The sequence below is a fragment of the Chelonoidis abingdonii genome, chromosome 1 (assembly GCF_003597395.2).
Source record: "Chelonoidis abingdonii isolate Lonesome George chromosome 1, CheloAbing_2.0, whole genome shotgun sequence".
Taxonomy (NCBI): Eukaryota; Metazoa; Chordata; order Testudines; family Testudinidae; genus Chelonoidis; species Chelonoidis abingdonii.
The window spans coordinates 272,198,916-272,217,786 of NC_133769.1; the positions used below are offsets into that span (position 1 = coordinate 272,198,916).

The 18,871-nt window shown below is 38.5% G+C and overlaps 1 protein-coding gene across 16 annotated transcripts in view; it reads left to right on the forward strand.

Annotated features, from left to right (window-relative positions):
• The window catches only part of DOCK9 (dedicator of cytokinesis 9), a 334,214-nt gene that overhangs the window by 236,498 nt on the left and 78,845 nt on the right, over positions 1–18,871 (forward strand). For 4 of the 16 annotated variants that reach the window (XM_032771458.2, XM_032771457.2, XM_075061520.1 and 1 more), the window contains exons 34-38: positions 276–409; positions 4,372–4,486; positions 6,876–6,942; positions 13,416–13,463; positions 15,703–15,839. In XM_032771458.2, coding sequence (XP_032627349.1) covers positions 276–409; positions 4,372–4,486; positions 6,876–6,942; positions 13,416–13,463; positions 15,703–15,839 — 501 coding nt within the window. Of the gene's footprint in view, positions 1–275; positions 410–4,371; positions 4,487–6,875; positions 6,943–13,415; positions 13,464–15,229; positions 15,269–15,702; positions 15,840–16,422; positions 16,467–18,871 lie in introns of all 16 variants that reach the window. The other 12 variants (XM_032771471.2, XM_075061521.1, XM_032771464.2 and 9 more) reach the window with 5 other exon arrangements.

The window sequence follows — 18,871 nt, forward strand, 5'->3', positions numbered from 1 at the left end:
AGATGCTGCTGGCTAAATGATTCCAGACTCAGACACATGGGTATACACACCTACAGTGGGATCTCTATGGACAAAAGCATCTTTAAAAAAAGTGTTACTGTAAAGTAAGTAAACCTCTCTTTTAAAGGCATTGCAATTAAGATTTTATCAATTTTACTGAAAGAAGGCAGACTTTACTTTTTAATAATTTGCACTGAATTTTGTGAAAATAGTTCTTCATTAGTAATCTCTATAGTATTTTCTCTCTCATCTGTGTCTTTCGTTTTTTTATTTAGCTTCCCCATATACCTCATCAACTCCAAATGTTAATTGTGTAAGACATGCTGACTCAAGAGGCTCCCTTATAAGTACAGATTCAGGAAACAGCTTCCCAGAAAGACATAGTGACAAGAACAATTCTCTTGACAAGGTAAAAAATAAGTGTTGAAGTCTTCATGTTAACAAATGTAATTTAATATCATTAGGAAACTGTCTACTACAGAGTAAGAAATCAATCCAGCTCCCACTGGAGTCAATCGAAGTCTTTTTGAACTAACTGCATTAGGAGTTGAATTGCATTCTCAATGTCAGCATTGATTAAAACATGAAATAACTTCATTTGATAGTGTTAGTATACATAAAATTGTTTATTGGAAATAAAGAAGTAGTTATGTGGATTTGCTATTTTGCACTGTATACATCATCAAAATAATTTATCGAATATGTGGACAGATATTTTTATGTAAAGATACATTTTTAGCAAATAGTTATTATTTCCTATGCTGGGTATGGGCACTCTGATCTACTAAAAGAAACATCTTAAGTTTTGCATTCAGTACATCAGAACTGAAAATTTATGTTGGGATTTTTCAAAAGTGCTTAAGTGACGTAGGAGTACTTAAAGCCAATTCCAAAGCAAGAAACTGCAGTAACCGTGAGATATTCAGTCATATTTGTTTATTGCTGATGTTAACACTTAGTTTTCTTAGACCTTGTTGTGCATTTCACAAAATATGTTTACTTTTTTTCACTTGACCCTAACATGCCTTTGTGTGGCAGAGGGAGAAACTTCGCAGAAGGTATTCTGCTCATGCTATGCGCTTTAGTGAAGAGGAAGAAGAAAATTCCCACTTAGCAAAGAACAATCATGTTACAGTGGACTTTTCACTTCTGACAGTTCCAGCTTTACCAGAGAAAATGTTGCATGTTGCACTCTCTCTTCAGTTACAAGAAGTATTTTGTTTTTTGTGCTTGATATAGTTAAGACTCTGGGTGAAGAGTGTGGTCAGTAAAATCTTGCCACAGCTTTGCAGCATTTTATACCTGCTGTAAATATGATGGATCAAATACCAAAACAACTAAAAAGTTTCATTAAAATAGCATGTAGGTCCCAATCCTGCAAATGCATATGCATGTCCTTCACTTTAAACACACAAGTAGAGCCATTGAAGTCAATGGAGCTACTCACATGCTTAAATTTAAGCATGGGTATAAGTGTTGGTAGGTTTGGGACCTTAGCCTATGGTGTGCCTATTTTAAGTAGACTAAACATTATTTTGTTTTCCTTTTTTCCAAGATATATGATTGGGGAAAATAGATATAAAATATGAACTAAGTAAGAAATTTTTTTTAACTGAAAGCATGTTCTGTGGGTGTATTCTGCTGCTAAATGGCAAAACTGTCACCCAACATTTAGTTAATGTTTTGTTAATGTCTTAATTTGCAGTGTTCTGCTAATTAGTTGATCTTTGGGCTGGAATTTTCAACGGAATTTAGGGGAGTTAAGTGGCGAACATTGAATTTAAATGGGATTTGGGTGCCTGACTATTAAGCTCCTTTGAAAATCTCCACCTAGTCTACCAGTTCAGGTTATTTAGGTGTTTTGCTTGATGTGGCTGCTGTTAATGTTTCCGCAGAATAATATTTAGTCCTATCAATTATCCACTGATTTTCTAACTTTCTTTTCAGTAGATCACTTGTACACTGTAAGTGTCTTTGAATTTTTCACCACTTTTATAAGGATTTTATTAATAAAAACCCAGATCCATTTTTTATTCTCCATTGAAAATTGCCTGTAAAGATCCATTTTTGCAGGAAGTGTATGTTCCTGCAGCATCGAATCCAAGCTTGCTAGTGACTGCTAATGTTGTATGCATGCTTCCTGGATTCAGATTATGGTTACATGGCACCATAGCCTCAGCGTCATCCCAGTTCCTTTTCTACTGCTTCAGCAGTGATGTCAGAATCTTTGTTTTTCCCGTAGTTAGCATTATATCTAGTTCCATATTCAGTTCCACATCAGTTATTTTACTTTTACTCCATGCCTGTTGGATATTTAATTTGGTCTCAGATACGTATCCAGCACAGTAATATTGCTTTTCACAGCTCTGTTTTGGGTTCTCTGATGGCAGATTCCCAAATGTTTAGGGTTCACATGATTCACATGCTGAAACAGTGTCTGTCATGGGTCTGCATTTCTGCTGCCTGTCTTCAGGAGCACTCAAAGGCACTTCATCTAAGAGACATTTATACAAAGTCTTCAGCGAGCAACAGAGCTCTCTGAAGGCTCCCTTCATGGGACAAGTGCTCTGACTATCTGAGGCTGCTCCCATGTCAGCTCTTATCCAGCTACTTACTTGTCATGGATGGCTACCTCAACATTAGGAATATACTCTGAGATCTTGAATGTGAGATGCTTTAAGATCCAACCTATTTATGGAAGCCTGAAGATTTAAAACAGATTTATGGTAACGTTTTGGAGGACCTGACTATTCACAAAGAAAAATAAATTTAATGAATCTAGGAATTGATGGACAACATATTTTCTTTCAGTCAGATAGGTGCCATTGATCTAAAGGCATCTGAAATAGTGAGAGTGCTTAGAGCTATAGAAGATACTACAGGGGATGCCTTGATGTTGAAAATTTTGTCTAGTATGCATCCTGCCTTATTGGAATTACCTTCCTTTTCAAATCTGTGACCCGTGAAAGATCAAAACCAGCACCTTAAATCAAAACCTAGATAAACAGTGCTGATTGTTCAGCCGTGGTTTAATACATTCTCTTCTGTGTCTTCTAAATAGTAAGTTTTATTTATCACTCAGGAGCCCTGGTATCAGAGCTTTCCCCCTCCTTCTTTTTTTTTTGGCCACCTGATTTAGACAGGACTAAGTTTACTTTAAACTTCTTAACCCTGGTCTACACTACAAATTTATGTAAGTATATCTGTGTTGTTCAGGGGTCTGGAAAATGCCAATCCGAGTGACGTAATTATACAGACCTAACCCCCACTCCAGACAGAGCTCTGTTGACGGGATAGTTTCTCCCGTCAACATAGGTACCACCTCACAGGGAGGTGGAATACTTATGCTGACAGGACAAACTCTGCCATCAGTGTAGGTACCATCTTCACTAAGCACTACAGTGGCGCTGCTGCACTGGTGCAGCTGGTCAGCTGCAGCGCTGTAAGGGTAGACCAGCCCTCAGATTATCTTTTTATGCCATATAGGGATAAATCTAGAAAGGAAGACCATCTGTAGTCAGATTGCCCTAGAGGGTAAAATGGAATATGCAAAACTGTTATAACTAAGAGTTTTATAATGCTTTCCACCTGGTTCTAGAGCATGTCTAAGAAAAGCTTCTTCCGCAGAAATGTAAAGCTGCTACTAGGAACGCTGTTCATGTGAATACACAATACTATTCTTTTAATTTGGTAACTAAACTTGATGCACCGTTTGGAAGATCAGTGCTTGTTTAGTTCTTTTTAGACACACTTCCTTCAAGGGTTATTATTGTTAGCTAATTTTCCAGAACTAAGGAGACTATACAAGCAGTTGCTGGAGAAAGGAAGGTTACTTACCAATAACTGGTTCTCCAAGAATGCTGGTATTACACACTTCCTGCACACGACCCTTTCTTTGGAGTTCTCATGTATGACTTTATGGGGAAAAAATCAGTGAATCAGGGCCACAGCTCCTTGTGACTTCCCTCCAAATGTAGGATCCACAAAGGAGCCTGCATAGGTGTCTTAAAAATCACACAGCTCTTTTCTAGATGATTTTAACTTGGCACCAAAGGCACATGTACTTCCCACAAGTGTAGATACCAATATATAATCGTAAATTGCAGGTACTGGTAAGTAGCCTTTCTTCCCTGAAGGGGGGAAATGCATGTAAAAAAGAAAAAGAACATTGAAGGTAGAGACACTTAATTTGGCATAGTTTGTATGCACAGTTAGATGGGTTACTAAAATATACCTCTATATAAATTTTGATCTTGTCTCCATTCTGAGATCCCCTTCTTTTCATAGGAGTTAACAAAGCAATTCAAAATTGTTAAGTTTTTAACGGTTTAAGAAAATGTTTCACCCAAATTTACTCCTGTTTATTCTCAGAACCAGCACTGTAGCACTTTAGGAAGTTCTGTAGTTCGAAGTGGCAAATTCGACCAAACAGAAATCAAAAGTCTGCTCATGTGTTTCCTTCATATTTTAAAAAGCATGTCTGATGGTAGGTAAACAACAATTCTTCTTAATTTTGTAAATTTATGAGATGGAGGATTTGATTTATAGATCTACAATCTTTCAAACTATTTTCAGTAATGGCTGTGATATCCTGTTAAGCCTTTCATGTGTGAGTTGATGGTTTTACATTTCTTCTTGTTGTACTTGAGTGATAAAATTAAGTCCCACTTAAAAACTTGTACTTCATAAATACTATTCCCTTCAATAGTATATGGTTAGTTGACGGTCTCAGTTAACAAATATTTGTCATTGCATACGTCGATGTATGACTTTTCATTGTGTATTGGAGAGGAAGAATGGTCCAGTATTTGGAGCTCTAATTTAGGATTTGTGAGGCCTGAGTTCAGTTCCCTGCTGTGCCATAGATTTCCTGTGTGACCTTGGGCAAGTCACTTAGTTTTTTTTATGCCTCAGTTGCCATCTGTAAAATGGGAATAATAGTACTTCCCTACTTCACAGGAGTATTCTGAGGGTAAAACCATTAAAGATTTTGAGGCAATCAGATATTTCTGTGATGGGGCTATATTAGTAGAGCTGAGTGAATAGCTGATTTTTCAAGTCAGTGGCCAAACTAAAAAATGTGAAGAAAAAAAAATTGTTTCAGGTCAAATGTTTTTCTTTTTCTTTTGGGGTATTTTTTACCCTTTTGTTCGTTTTAAATAAATCTAGTTAAATTTTAAAACAAAATGGAGCCTTTTTTGGAGGGGTAGGTTAAATTTCAGTTGGAACTATTTGTCCTAAATTTGCAAATAGTTTTGGTGAACCCAAAACAGCATTTCTTTGGCAAAGAAATTATTTGTCCAAATGATTTTGTTTAGTTCTACACGAAAGTATTTTGGAATGATAGTAACTTTAAATATATTTATTATGTAAAATGTGAATGAGATGGCCAGCATGGTTATCAGAAATCAGAGTAACAGTGTAACTTTCAAAGATTATGTAAAACTAACATTAATTCAGCGTTTTAAAACGGTGACTCAAAATTAAGAAATGCCTAACAGTTGGCTGAAGTTTAGTTTATAATACAAATGTGCGCTGTCTTTAAAATCTGAGAGGTATAAAACAACGATGCAGAACATTTTTCTGCCTGCAACTCCCAAACTTCCAACATGGTTTCCTCTATGACCATACATCTCAGATTTCTTTTGTTTAAGTCAAAAGGACTGAGAACTGCAGCATACAAATTTAATTTTTATCAGTTCTCTCTGCCAAATATAGCAAAAGTAGGTACGTACTTTCAGCACATATTTTGATGATTAATTTCAAAATTTATTTATGTAATGGTTAAAATGTGTACACTGTGATTTGAAAGTTTCATGGATTGTATAGCAGGGGTAGGCAACCGATGGCACGCAAGCTGATTTTCAGTGGCACTCTCACCGGTCTGGAGGGCTCTGCATTTTAATTTTAATTTTAAATGAAGCTCCTTAAACATTTTTAAAACCTTATTTACTTTACATACAACGATAGTTTTATAGTTACAACAATAGACTTATAGAAAGAGACCTTCTAAAAACGTTAAAATGTATTACTGGCACGCGAAACCTTAAATTAGAGTGAATAAATGAAGACTTAGCACACCAGTTCTGAAAGGTTGCCGGCCCCTGTTGTATAGTATCGGGGGTAGCCATGTTAGTCTGTATCCACAAAAACAACAAGGAGTCCGGTGGCACCTTAAAGATTAAATCTCTTAGTCTGTAAGGTGCCACCGGACTCCTTGTTGTCTTTATACATTGTCTCACTTATTGCAATGTCAGGAATGAGAATAGAAACGTTAATTATATGTGTGTGTATTACATGCTTTACCTGCAATGCTTCATATAATTATCTGAATATGATTTTACATGCAGTAATTGCAAAAAATAAAACAAAACAAAAATATCCTTTTAGCGATTCCTTCTGGCCTTAAACCCTGACTGATTGAGTTATATATTTACATTTCAAAATATATAAGTAAAATACATTGTGTAAAACACTTTGTATGAAACCTACAAATGCATGGTTTTTTCAATTATTTAAAGATCTTCTATTTTTCTTAGAATTGCACAATAAACCATTGTCTGCATACTTTATTTTACACATATATAATAAATACTCCTCTACAAATTAATGCAATACTATGGTATATATTCAATAAGCATTTACTGCAGCAATATTCATTCAGAAGGCTATTTTTGAAATTACAAGATTAGGTTCAAAGGAAATTTTAAATTTTATAGAAAATTGTGACAATTGTCTGCTCCCAGAAAACCCTTTTCTGGACTGCATGAGTTATCATAACCTCAAAGTTGTGAACCAATGGCACAAAATGTTCTTATTAATATTGTTGTTAACTGCCTTTGATTTGTTTATTTTTTAAATTCTTTGTTTTCTAGATGCTTTGTTTACATATTGGAACAAGGCTTCAACATCTGAACTTATGGATTTTTTCACAATCACAGAGTGAGTTTACTTAGCTTTTCATAAAAATTGTATATTTGAATTTGCTTGTTGAACTCAGTGTAGATTTAGATGTTTCATATTAATTCAAAGAATGACACCATCAATCAAAATTTAGAAGCCCTATACTTAATTTTACATGCAACATTATAGAATATTGCAAGTTCCACACTAATTTGGGGGAGTTAGGGCGGAGACTTTTCACCTTTGGCACTTGGAGAAGTCCTTAAATAGGCTGGGGCACTTAAAATGCTGCTAATACTCCCTTTAGAGTCACCACCTCTTCTGTGTCCCAGATGGAGCCAGAACCATTAAAAGTAAGGATGCAGTTACAAATCAGAATAAATAAAGACTGTTAACTGACTTTTTTTTCTGAATGCAGTGTTGTTGTAGCCATGTTAGTCCCAGGAGAGTAGAGAAAGAAGGTGGGTGAGATAACATCTTTTATTGGACCAACTTCCGTTGGTGAGAGAGACAAGCTTTTGAGCTACACAGAGCTCTTCTTTAATTCTGGGAAAGGTACTTAGAGGTACTTTATTTCTGAATAAAGGTAGGCTGGCTTCCCAGTTTTGCCCTTTCCTCTTCCACCTCACAAGAAGGGAAAGAGAAGAAGTCAGCCACTCCTGAACAGGAAAGCAACAGTGTCCGTCTTTACTTCCACTCGCTTCCTGGAGCTGGTCTGAATGCTAGGGTGGAGAGAAGTCAAGTTTGAGAGCAGCCATTTTGAGGGGAACAGTACAGTAGCCTTTCTAAAAGGCCTTCCTGCTGTGCTCCAATCAGGATTGTTCTTCATCATTCCTATAGCCTGAACAGGGCCATTAACATAGCGATAACCAGATGTTATAAATGCACTGATGAAAATGTGTGTTACAAAATGTGCTCTGTGCGTGAATCTTCATCTTCAATTAAATATATATACTACTTCACTGCCGGTACCTATGTGTATTCTGTTGTGGATACGCATGCACTTTGTGCCCAGAGTCAGAGAATTCTTTCAAGCAGTGTCCATAGGTCCATTCCTGTTCTCCTCATGTTTTAAACTGAGAGAGTAAGGTGTGGGGTGAACCAACCACCTCTCCAGTTCATTCTTACCATCTCATGGCTTGAATCAGTACCTCCTGTGCAGTCTTCAACCTGCAAATATTTAAAAGGTTTTTGGTTTAGAATAGCTTTGCAAATAGTTTTTAATAGTTTACAGTGAAGTATGTTCGATTCCTCATCCCAGAGATCCCTCACTGTCCCATACCCCAATATAGGTATGGGACTGTGCCCAGAGCATCAAGCTTTGAAAACAGTCTCTTCTGTCCATGCTCCTTCTCAATGAGTGACAACCTCCAGCTCTTGACGGAAGTGCACTTCTCTGCCTGGTGCAGTATTTGTTGCTTCTTCCTAGCCTCACCTGTCAAGCATAGAAATTGAAAAGCACATCATGGAGAAGGCTGTTGAAGGCCCAGTCAGACCCAACCCAGGGGACCCCTGTCCATATAGCATCATGAATCAGTCAGGAGCACCCCTCCTACTACAAGGTGTGACTTAGGAGTGAGGACATCCAGATTCACACACTCTCTGTGAGGGTCTCTTCGGAAAGGCCGGGAACTCTCCCACGCATAAGAGCAGATCCCCATTTAAGTCTACTCCAAAGAGGACAGATCTGACCTTGCCCAGGTTGTCTAAGTCTTTGCTCCCAGCCCCCATGAACTCAGAACATCCTAAGCCTAAGAGCCATGAATAAAAGGATCTTTAGAGATGGGCTCTGTCAGTACCAGCCCCACAGTGGCATCACCAGCGCTAGCAATATTACATAAGCCAAAAAAACAGAAGCCATCAGTACTGATAAAGAGTACCCTTTGAGATCCTCAACCGCAGAGAGTACCACCACTATCTCATATGTCATCAGAACAGAGCCTCCCTGCATTGTCTTAAATGGTAAAGGCAGACTGTATCCCACCTACTCCAGGAAGAGCAGAGGACATTTTTGTTCTCTCTGTTCCTCAATCTTCTCTGCTATCAGGACCTTCCTTCACCGTGGAGATCATGATTCCACCAATGGATATAAGCTATAGAAGTCTGTCCCCCCATCCCATCTACTAGCTGCTGCTTTCCTCAAGTGGGACAGTCAGTACCACCAATGGAACCAGGTTCAGCTTTTTCGTCATTGGGAGAATCAAAATCACTAGAGGAACTGTCATCATCTCCTTCAATGGTAACAGTCCAGATAACAGCTCAAGAGCCTCCTGGAACCAACCTCCACTAAGACACCTTTTTTAGGAATATGGTACACTATGCATTGGGAACTTCCACAATCCTTCTTTGATTGCCCTTACTTGCCATGCTGAGACCCATACGCGCAATACACAGGTTCAGTGTGATCCACTAGAGAATCTCTCCATGCTTCCCTCCAAGGGAGCATCTAGAACTTCCTTTTGACCCTGCAGAAGAGGAAGATTACTAAAAGACTGAACCCTTGCACTTTTAAAAGGACTCCAGGGCAACCCTCCATTCCTTGGGACTATATGTACCTTCCCCAAAGAGGAAATGCCACAAACATCCCTGCAAACCAAGTCTATGATTCAACAGTTCTACCATCAACGGTCGTATGAACCACCTCATAAGATACAGAGGGTACAAAAATCGTGATACCCTGCACATCCAGCATCAACAACATCTCAACTTCACCCTCTGGCTAAAAGCTTATTTTGATGGGGTACTCAGGATTTGTGAACCACCAGTGATGTCTCCCCAGCCAGTCCCCGCATATATTTTGGTGGCCTCCCATCATTCTTGCTCCACAACTGGAGAGTAGTAACTAGTGTTCTTGACATGTGGTCCGCGGACCCCTGGAGGACTGTGGACTATGTTGAAGGGGGTCTGCAAAAGACTTAGATGAAAACTGACTAAACAGAATTCAACTATACATACAGACAATAGATTTTCATAGAGGTCCACACCTCCATTCAAGATTTCTAAAAGGGTCCGCAGGTGAGAAAAGGTTGAGAACCACTTAGTAATTGACACACAGTTGTTGGATATCATCCATTCCAGCTACACAATAGAGTTTCTCCCATCTCCTCCAAAACCCCTTCCCACTCTTTTTTCTTAGATCATTCTTGTTAGGATCCTCCATCAGGAGGTAGGATCCCTCCTCCAACAGGTAGTGAAAGAGTGGCTTTCTCTCCTACATGAAGGAAAGGGGTTCTATTTGACATATTTCCTAGTACCGCCCCCCTAAAAAGGGAGGGTAGTAACTCATTCTCGATCTCCGTCAACTCAGTGTCTTTATTTGAAACATATTTCCATATGATTACATTGACATCAATAATACAATCCCTGGAAAAGGACACGTGCTTCATATCTCTAAATATGAAAGATGCTTACTTTCACGTGAACATTCATCCTGCCCTCAGAGGTTCCTCAGGTTTATGGTGGGCGTTGACCACTTTCAATAAAGGGTTCTCCCATTCGTCCTAGCAACTACATGTTGGATCTTCACCTAAGTGATTCTAGTAGTAGCAGGCAGAGCAGTTTCACCATCTTCCCTTATCTAGACGATTGGCTTCTTATTGCCAAGACATACGAAGAATCTTCATATCAACCTAACTGATGCTTTAGTTCCTATCATCTCTAGGAGTCTGTGTGAATTTAGAAAAGTCTGTCCTAACCCAAATATAGAATTCATAGGAGTGACCCTAGATTCAGCTGAGGCTTATCTCCCAACCAACCTCAGCAACCTGATAGACCAGGTTATGTGCAACCCTTGAATGTCAGTGTGGATTTGCCTATCTCTCTAGGAACACATGATTTCATGTGCTTATGTGGGCTTGGCTTTGAATGGTATATATACCAAGCCAACAGTGTGAATAGCAGTAACAATGCCCACCAGGGTGAGATCTTCACTAACATGGTGGAAAGATCCCAAACGAGTATGTGTTAGTGTCCCCTTTCTCTCCTGCACATTCAACAAGGGAGTCATTACGGATGTCTTCCTGATAATCTGGAGAACCCACCTGGACAGTCACACGACCCAGGGCACTTGGACACTGCAAGAAGCCAGAATACACATCAATCTTCTGGAACTCCAGGCAGTATGAGAAGCTTGCAAAGCCTTTCTACCATTCATCCAGTTTCACCATGTACTCATATCAGACATCTCCCTTTAGCGCTGTACTTTCCAGGAATCCAGAACTCATTGGCAGACAGCCTTAACAGGCATTTTGATCATAAGTGGGAATTACATGAGTCAGTAGTGCACAACATTTTTATTTTTTTCTAAATTTCTTAATTTTTCTAAAGAGCAAATTAAAGTAGTCTTGAGAGAGAGAGACTGTTGCTTTGAAAGTGTCCTATATATTAATGGAAATAATATCATAACTTAAAACTAGATGTGGGCCAACGGGGTCAAGTAAAATAAAAACAAATACAAGCATTCACCTGAACCATTTTCGTGAGGTTTGAAAAAGGTTTTATTTAAATTCTCCTTTGCACAATTTTTTCTCATGTTTCCATATATCCTTGTTTCAATCAAAAGCAAGAGCATTCACAAGTACAAGCTGTTTTCACAGTATTTCTTGCTTGACCTAAAGCAAAGTAGTATTGCAAATCTTCAAGAAAGCCTATGTGCATATAATAAACATCTTAATACCAAGATGCTCATTTGAACAAAAAATCCAAGCCTTTTAAGATATGTAGATATCACTAGCTGTAATCAAACCTGAAATACAGCTTCCCTTTTCAAGACCCACCACTGCCACAGCATCTTTAAAAAATTAAGCAATTAATGATGGCTAAGTGATGGAGCAGATAGGGATTGTTGACATTTATTTTAGCTTTTAGTAATAATGTAAAAATAAAATTATATATATTTAGTTATCATTTTTCCTGTATCCTTTGAAAGTCATTTTTCTTAGGGCTTGTCTACACTTCTGCTTAAGTCAATGTAACTCATGTTGCTCGGGGTATGAAAAAGCCACCCCCGAGCAACATAAATTACATCAATTTAAAGCGGTGTCCTGCTCTCCCACCGAGCTTCCACCTCCTGTTGACATAATTTTCACCTCTTGTCTTCACCAGACACACTACAGCAACATAGCTGTGCCTATGTGGTGTGGTAATGTAGACTATCCCTTAGACCAGGAGTAGGCAAACTTTTTGGCCCAAGGGTACGACATCTAGGTATGGAAATTGTATGGCGGGCCATGAATGTTCACAAAATTGGGGGTTGGAGTGTAGGAGGGGGTGAGGACTCCAGCTGGGGGTACAGGTTCTGGGGTAGAGCTGGGGATGAGGGATTGGGGGTGCAGGAGGGTGCTCTGGGCTGGGACCAAGGGCTTCAGAGAGCAGGAGGGGGATTAAAGCAGGGGCTTGGGGTGCAGGAGAGGGTCAGGGGTGCAGGCTCCAGGTGGCACTCACCTCAAGCAGCTCCCGGAAGCCCTCCTCTGGCTCTTACGTGGAGGTGCAGCCCGGCCAATGGGAAGTGCAGGGGCGGCACTTGAGGCAGGGGCAGTGTGCAGCGGCAGTGTGCAGAGCCTCTGTCTGCCCTTACACATAGGAGCCGGAGGGAGAACATGCTGCTGCTGCTTCCAGGAGCTAAATGAAGCCACAGCATGCGCAGAGCAGGGCAAGCCCCGGACCCTGCTCCCGACCCTGCTCCCCAGCAAAAACTTGAGGGCTAGATTAAAATGTCTGAAGGGCCAGATGCGGCCCCCAGGCCACAGTTTGTGCACCCCTGCCTTAGACTGTAAGCTCACTGGGGAAGGGACTGTAACTTTGCTTGCGTATACACATCACCTCATACAGCGGGGCCCTGCTTATGATAGGTACAACTAGACTCTACTACCATATAAATACTAAATAATAAAGTCTATTTAGGATACCACGTTTTAGAAGCAGCAATGAATATAATTTTCTAATTTGGTTTTTGTTTTCAATCCTTGATGCTTCCCACTTGTCATTTTTAGAAATTCTAACTTGCACCAGCCAAGGTATTGAGCTCTTTGCTTTGATTCCAGGTGAAAAGATCTGGGCATGCGCCATACTCCACTCTTGCCTCTGCCACCCCCTGCTGCTCTGTGTGTACTGCAGAATGCAAGAAATTGCAACTCCTTGGCACACTCACTTCATGGCACACTCGGTGCAATGAGGTGGCTAACAGCAGTGGGACATGCAGCTATCACCATGCCAACCCCACAGTCAGGAGAAGGTTAACGAAGGCAACCTGACCTGAGCCCAGGAGGTTCAGGTTGTTTTCTGACCTGACCTGATCCCAGCACCAGTATTTAGGCCCCATCAGGTTCAGGTTAGGTTGCAGGGCTCTACTTTAAGGGTGGGAACAATTAAAATAGATGTTTTTCCTGAAATACCTGTGAATAAAGAGCTTAGAGGGCCTGACAAGCAGACATAATAGATAAATAGTTGCAGTAAACTTGTATTTAAACAGTTTTTAAATGTTGTTACAATGATTCCAAATATGTTCTCTGCAGAGTGTGCTTGCATCAGTTCCAGTACCTGGGAAAACGATACATAGCCAGGTACTGTGTAGAATTTAAATTTATGGTGTTATGCTATGAGAGAATTAAAATAGTAGTATGTACAATATCCATTGAGTTCTTGTTTGTTAAAAAGTTATTGTACAAGAATGGAGGAATTATTATGCAGTGATGCCTACCAATTTAAAGGTGAGTAATTGGATGCACAACACCTTTTTGGGTGCTACCTGAAAATATTGTTGCTGTAAAAGAATATTAGAAATATATCTACAAAAATATGCTTATAAGAAATTAATGTAATTGGTATTAACTTTTGAGAAGGATATATTTTTTGAAGAACAGGTTTATTTCTTAAAATAATGCTTATAAGGTAGCAAATATTGGTTTGTGATTACACGTTTTGAATAATGACAAGCATTGAAACTGTCTTGGTTGAATCCTCTTGGAAGCACTACTAGTAAGTATTTTTACTAATTTAAATTATAATGTTGTACATTTCAAAGACTGAGTAGAGACTGAAATGAGATATGGCATAGATCTGTAATTACATTGATTATTGTAATGTGTCTCGTAAGCTGCCATTTTGCAATTTTTTTTCCTAACTTTTCTAGATTTAGATTTTTCAGCTCATAAACTTAAGTTCTGGCAGCACAGACATGTGTGACATCACACTGAAGCCTGTTAATCAGTGGGAAGTCAATAGGAGTTGAATGCATGTATCTGAGGTCTGAATTTGGGCCATAAACTGTACAGTATACATCAGTATTTGTTCCACATTTACATAAATCTCATACAAAGTATAGAGTACTTGTTCTTATATTAAAGAAGTAAGTTAGTTAACCTAGTCTGTTCAGGATTTCACACTGCCTCCACTACCATGGTGTTGAAGCTACTGCGATATCATTAAACTTGTGAGGTGAAATCGTGACCATATTTAACTCAATGGGAATTTTGCCATTACCTTTAGTGGTGTCAGGATTATACAGACATTGTTGGCATCTATATTTCCCAATATCAGTTCCTAAATGCAGTTTACTACATTAGCAGTTAACGCTGAAAATTGAAATACCAAAGAATTCAGTCAGAATATACCACAAATCACAGTGACCTTTTAAACTGAACTTTTTCAAACTTAATGATAAGGGAATTTGTTTGTTATAAAAAGAAAATAATAAACTTTCATCCTAATTTAAATATGAAATACTCATCCATCCTATTACATGAATGCTATTCTGCGGACTTAAATGAAGATTGTCAATGTCTCTTTCTACCACCCCCACCCCCAAAAATTTTTGTACACACATGGAAAAAATCAGTGATAAAATGGATCTATAGCTGTTTCTCAATTTAGATTGTGTCTTTAGCTATGATTATACTGCTTTGTACTTAACATACTTCAGAATCTCCAGTCTTAAAAATAACATTTTGACATAGCAGAGAAGACTGTTCTGCACTTCTGTCATGTTGAATTATCACTTGATCTGTTCTGCATGTTAACAAACACCACGCTATCACAGTCATACAAGTCTCTGGTGGTCTGTGGGTTTATTGCAGTTTCACAAGCAAATATAGCTTTTAAATCTGTAAAATTGATGTTACACCAAAGCATGTTGCATCACAGTAAATGCATGTACTGCACAGAATAACACCAAGTGAGAAAGAACTCTTAGTTAAGGGAACAGGGAGAGGTGTAATTCCAGCAATGGTTTTAATTTCTCATCAGCTCTGGTGGTGGTACACAATAGGAAGTTTGTACTGATTGCTAACACAAATCACTTTTCCGTTTTCTTCACTTGATTGCTGACAAGTTTTAACAAAGTGTATGGCTCTTCTCCCTTCCTGTCTGGGTAAGATACAGGTGTTAGTGCCTAAATTAATTCCTGCTCTTATTGCATGTGGGCTTTCCTGTTTTACCACTACACCTCTTTCTAACTTTTCCCTAAAACTTACATTATCAAAAGAAATTAGTGCATTTTTCAGTTCTGACTGTTGTCAAAACATCATCTAACATTGCTAAAAGCTTTGAAGTAAATTAAATATTCCAAGAACTAAAGTTTGTGTGCTTTTATTTTCCCACATTAGGTTTTCTAATTACGAATTTGATATGATGCTTTTTAAAAATGCCTATTTTTGTTTTAGCTAACATAAAACAATAAATAGGCTGCATTGCCATTCATTCGTTAGTACTTTTTGTGCTGTAGCTGCTTAACTAACTCTCCCTGTCTTGCTGCAGTTTGACATGTCTAACTTTTGCTTCTATCCCATTTCACCCATCTTGCAGGAACCAGGAGGGGTTGGGACCCATAGTTCATGATCGAAAATCTCAGACATTGCCTGTTTCCCGTAACAGAACAGGAATGATGCATGCCAGATTGCAGCAACTGAGCAGCCTGGATAACTCTCTCACTTTTAACCACAGTAAGTTCCATTACACCATAACAGTTGTCATCCTCATCCACTAACACAACACCAGAGGCAGGTCCCAGACCCACACCAGAGCACTTCATGGACTTTATTATTGTTCTAGATCAAACAGTTAAGTGGAATTAGTTCACTGGTCTGTTCCCATTTTCTGGTAGAGCAATCAATACTAAGTGATGACTTAATGTGGAACATGGTTAACTACAGCATTACATATTTCAAAGTGATACTTTGAGAATTTATTTGTTATGAAATATTCTAAATCATTTTAATCTGGGATTGATTTAAATTACAAACACTTCAATTTTGTCGTGCTCATTTGAAAAGGATCTATATCTTACTTTTGAACTATATGGGTTGATTTTATTAAAAGTTCTATTTTCACCCACTTGTGACATGTTATAAAAAGTATAGTCCACATGTTATAGTACGTACTTAGTTAATCATGTCTCCATGTTCTGACATCTCCTGATGAAAATATAAATTTTAGAATTTCTATGAGGAATGTAAAGTCCATGATTTAGTTTGTGTGGATGTGAAAGATCTCGCAATAATGAATTGACTTTTTCTGTGTTTTCAGTGTAAGAAAGATATCAAGTGTGCTTGGAATTTCTGTAGACAATGGTAAGACTTAACGAGGTTGAAGTCAGTTTGTATAAGGCTGCTTTAATTGAAAACAGTTTTGTATATTGTCTTCTTAAATATGCTGCTTTTAAATTTCAAATTATAAAAGATGCAGAATATTTTTGACATGTCATTTTTCAATTTCTTACAATTTCAACCACCAAAGAAATTGGTCAGCTAACCTTACAAAATACAGCATTGATTCATGCAGTGTGTTGACTTGACAGAATTCCATACAGTAAAACTATACAAACTATTCAAGTTAACTATACATAAACTGTTCTTGCACATCTGTTTCCCATAGCTTGTCTAATTGCCCCTTACATGTGCACAAAAACTTCTAGCTCATTGCCATTAATGTAAAACAACAATTGATCCAGTCCTGCAGTATTGACTCATGTAATCCCTGTGAGAACTTGAGAAAGCTGCTTCTGTATTGTAGACAATAAAATAAAGGTGTTACCCTACCCTTGAACCTTCTTTAGCTGGTGGATTTCCATCTTTCAGTCATTTCCAGTGCAATAGAAGGAATTTATTAACAAGAGATGAGAAAAATTTGAAAGCTCGACAAGTTATTGTCTATATATATTCCTCTCTTGGTACGCAAGTGCCCCCAGCACCAGAGATTGGAATCTTTTGAACAGTGTACCCATTGGCCCATACCTGAACTCTGTTCGCCCGTTTGAGGGCATAAAAGGGGTGGAGCAAGGCCAACCATCGCCACTCTTTCTAATCATAGCCTAGTCTGAGAGAGAGAATAATTAGTAGTGTCCTTACTTTAGCTATTTTTTTCCATTGTAAATTTTGTATATAGTCAGTATTTGTAGTAGGATTTAATTTAGGATGCGTTTTGTAGGTTAGAATTCATTTGGGTAACTTCTGTATATTTTTCACTGTTACCCGGTACTGGCTCTTCAGTCTTCATGACTGAACAGAAATTTCTTCAGCTGTATCATTTAATGATTGCCATAGTAAACATTTGTTTGCATAGGCAAAGAACATATTACTAGCAAATACTCTATTTTTGCTTCTTTTAAAACAAGCTCAAAGAGTAAGAGAGGCTAGGCTGAGACTGTTCCTTGTTATACAAATCTGACACCAACCTGAGATCTAGGTTCTTTAGATTGGTCTCATTTCAAACAATCTTTTTCCTCTAAAAGTTCACCAGAAGCTTCTCTGAATATGGTGCTTGGCTCTTCTATTCCTTCAGCAAATTCTCCTGTTCTGAAATCATCTGACTGGACTCATTCTGACGGGGACCCAGGACTGAATCTCACCATTTTACCCCCTCTACATCTAGCGAGAGGGAGACTTGCCTGTGATTAACTGGGTATCAGCTCCCTGACACCTTTAGTCTTTTAGCCACCCAAACAATCTTTGGGCTATGCTAGCCCCTACTTTGCCATGGAAGTTATCCCAATCCCTGAGTCCCTTCAAAGCATTCCCCTGTAATGTCCAGCCCCTTATCCACTGAACATTCACAGAAATACCAGGTCTGCTGTACATACCAGTTCAGTTGATTCAACTCTGGATCAACTCCTTATATAATACCATAGCACTGAGATATATTTATAGTGGAAACAATCATGTGTTTCTTATCAAAGATCAGGACTTAACAGGTAGTGAGTTAGGATAATGGAAACAGAAGGGTTACATATAAAATAAAATCGTAACACGATTCCTAGAGACTAAACTTAACAGGCTAACCTCCAGTCTAAACAAGTTTCTCACCCAAATGTCCTTTGCAACATTTCAAACAAGCCTGGCTGAGATCCCATTTTCATGAGTGTAATTGCACTGCTGGATTATTTCCTAGGTGCAGGATAAAGGGGTGTCTCTTATATTCTTCAAAGTTTATTGTTTGTACCTCAGAGTCAGGATGGCTCCTGTTGTATATTCTGTGGTATGCTACCTTCCTGCTGATCTTCCAACTTTGTATGTAAATGACCCCCCCATATGTTAACTTACAATGTTTAATTTAGATGTGGATCAAGGGAGATGGGTCAATAAACAGCCTCCGTCTGGCAGACACCTTTTTGTCAACTCTGCCTTAATACAGATTTTTGGAACATATTTTTAGCACACATACATACATATATAACTCCTAGTGTGTATATATAGAAAAATTTCCCAATAATATTAATGACCACTGTGACCCCAATTTTCATTTAAGACCTCACTTGATATTCTTTGGAGGATCAGGATATTTTTGTAACCCCCTTGCCAGTTGGCAGTGAGGCGTGTTCCTCAGAAAGTTACCACTAAGGGTAGCTTAAGTGTAAACATGATACCTCTGTTGCTCTAAAACTGTCCAGTACACATGCTCCAATACTGTTGAAAGAGTAACTTCCTGTAAGTAGCCATACAGAGACTACAGTACTATCACTAAGGGCTTGTCAACAGAA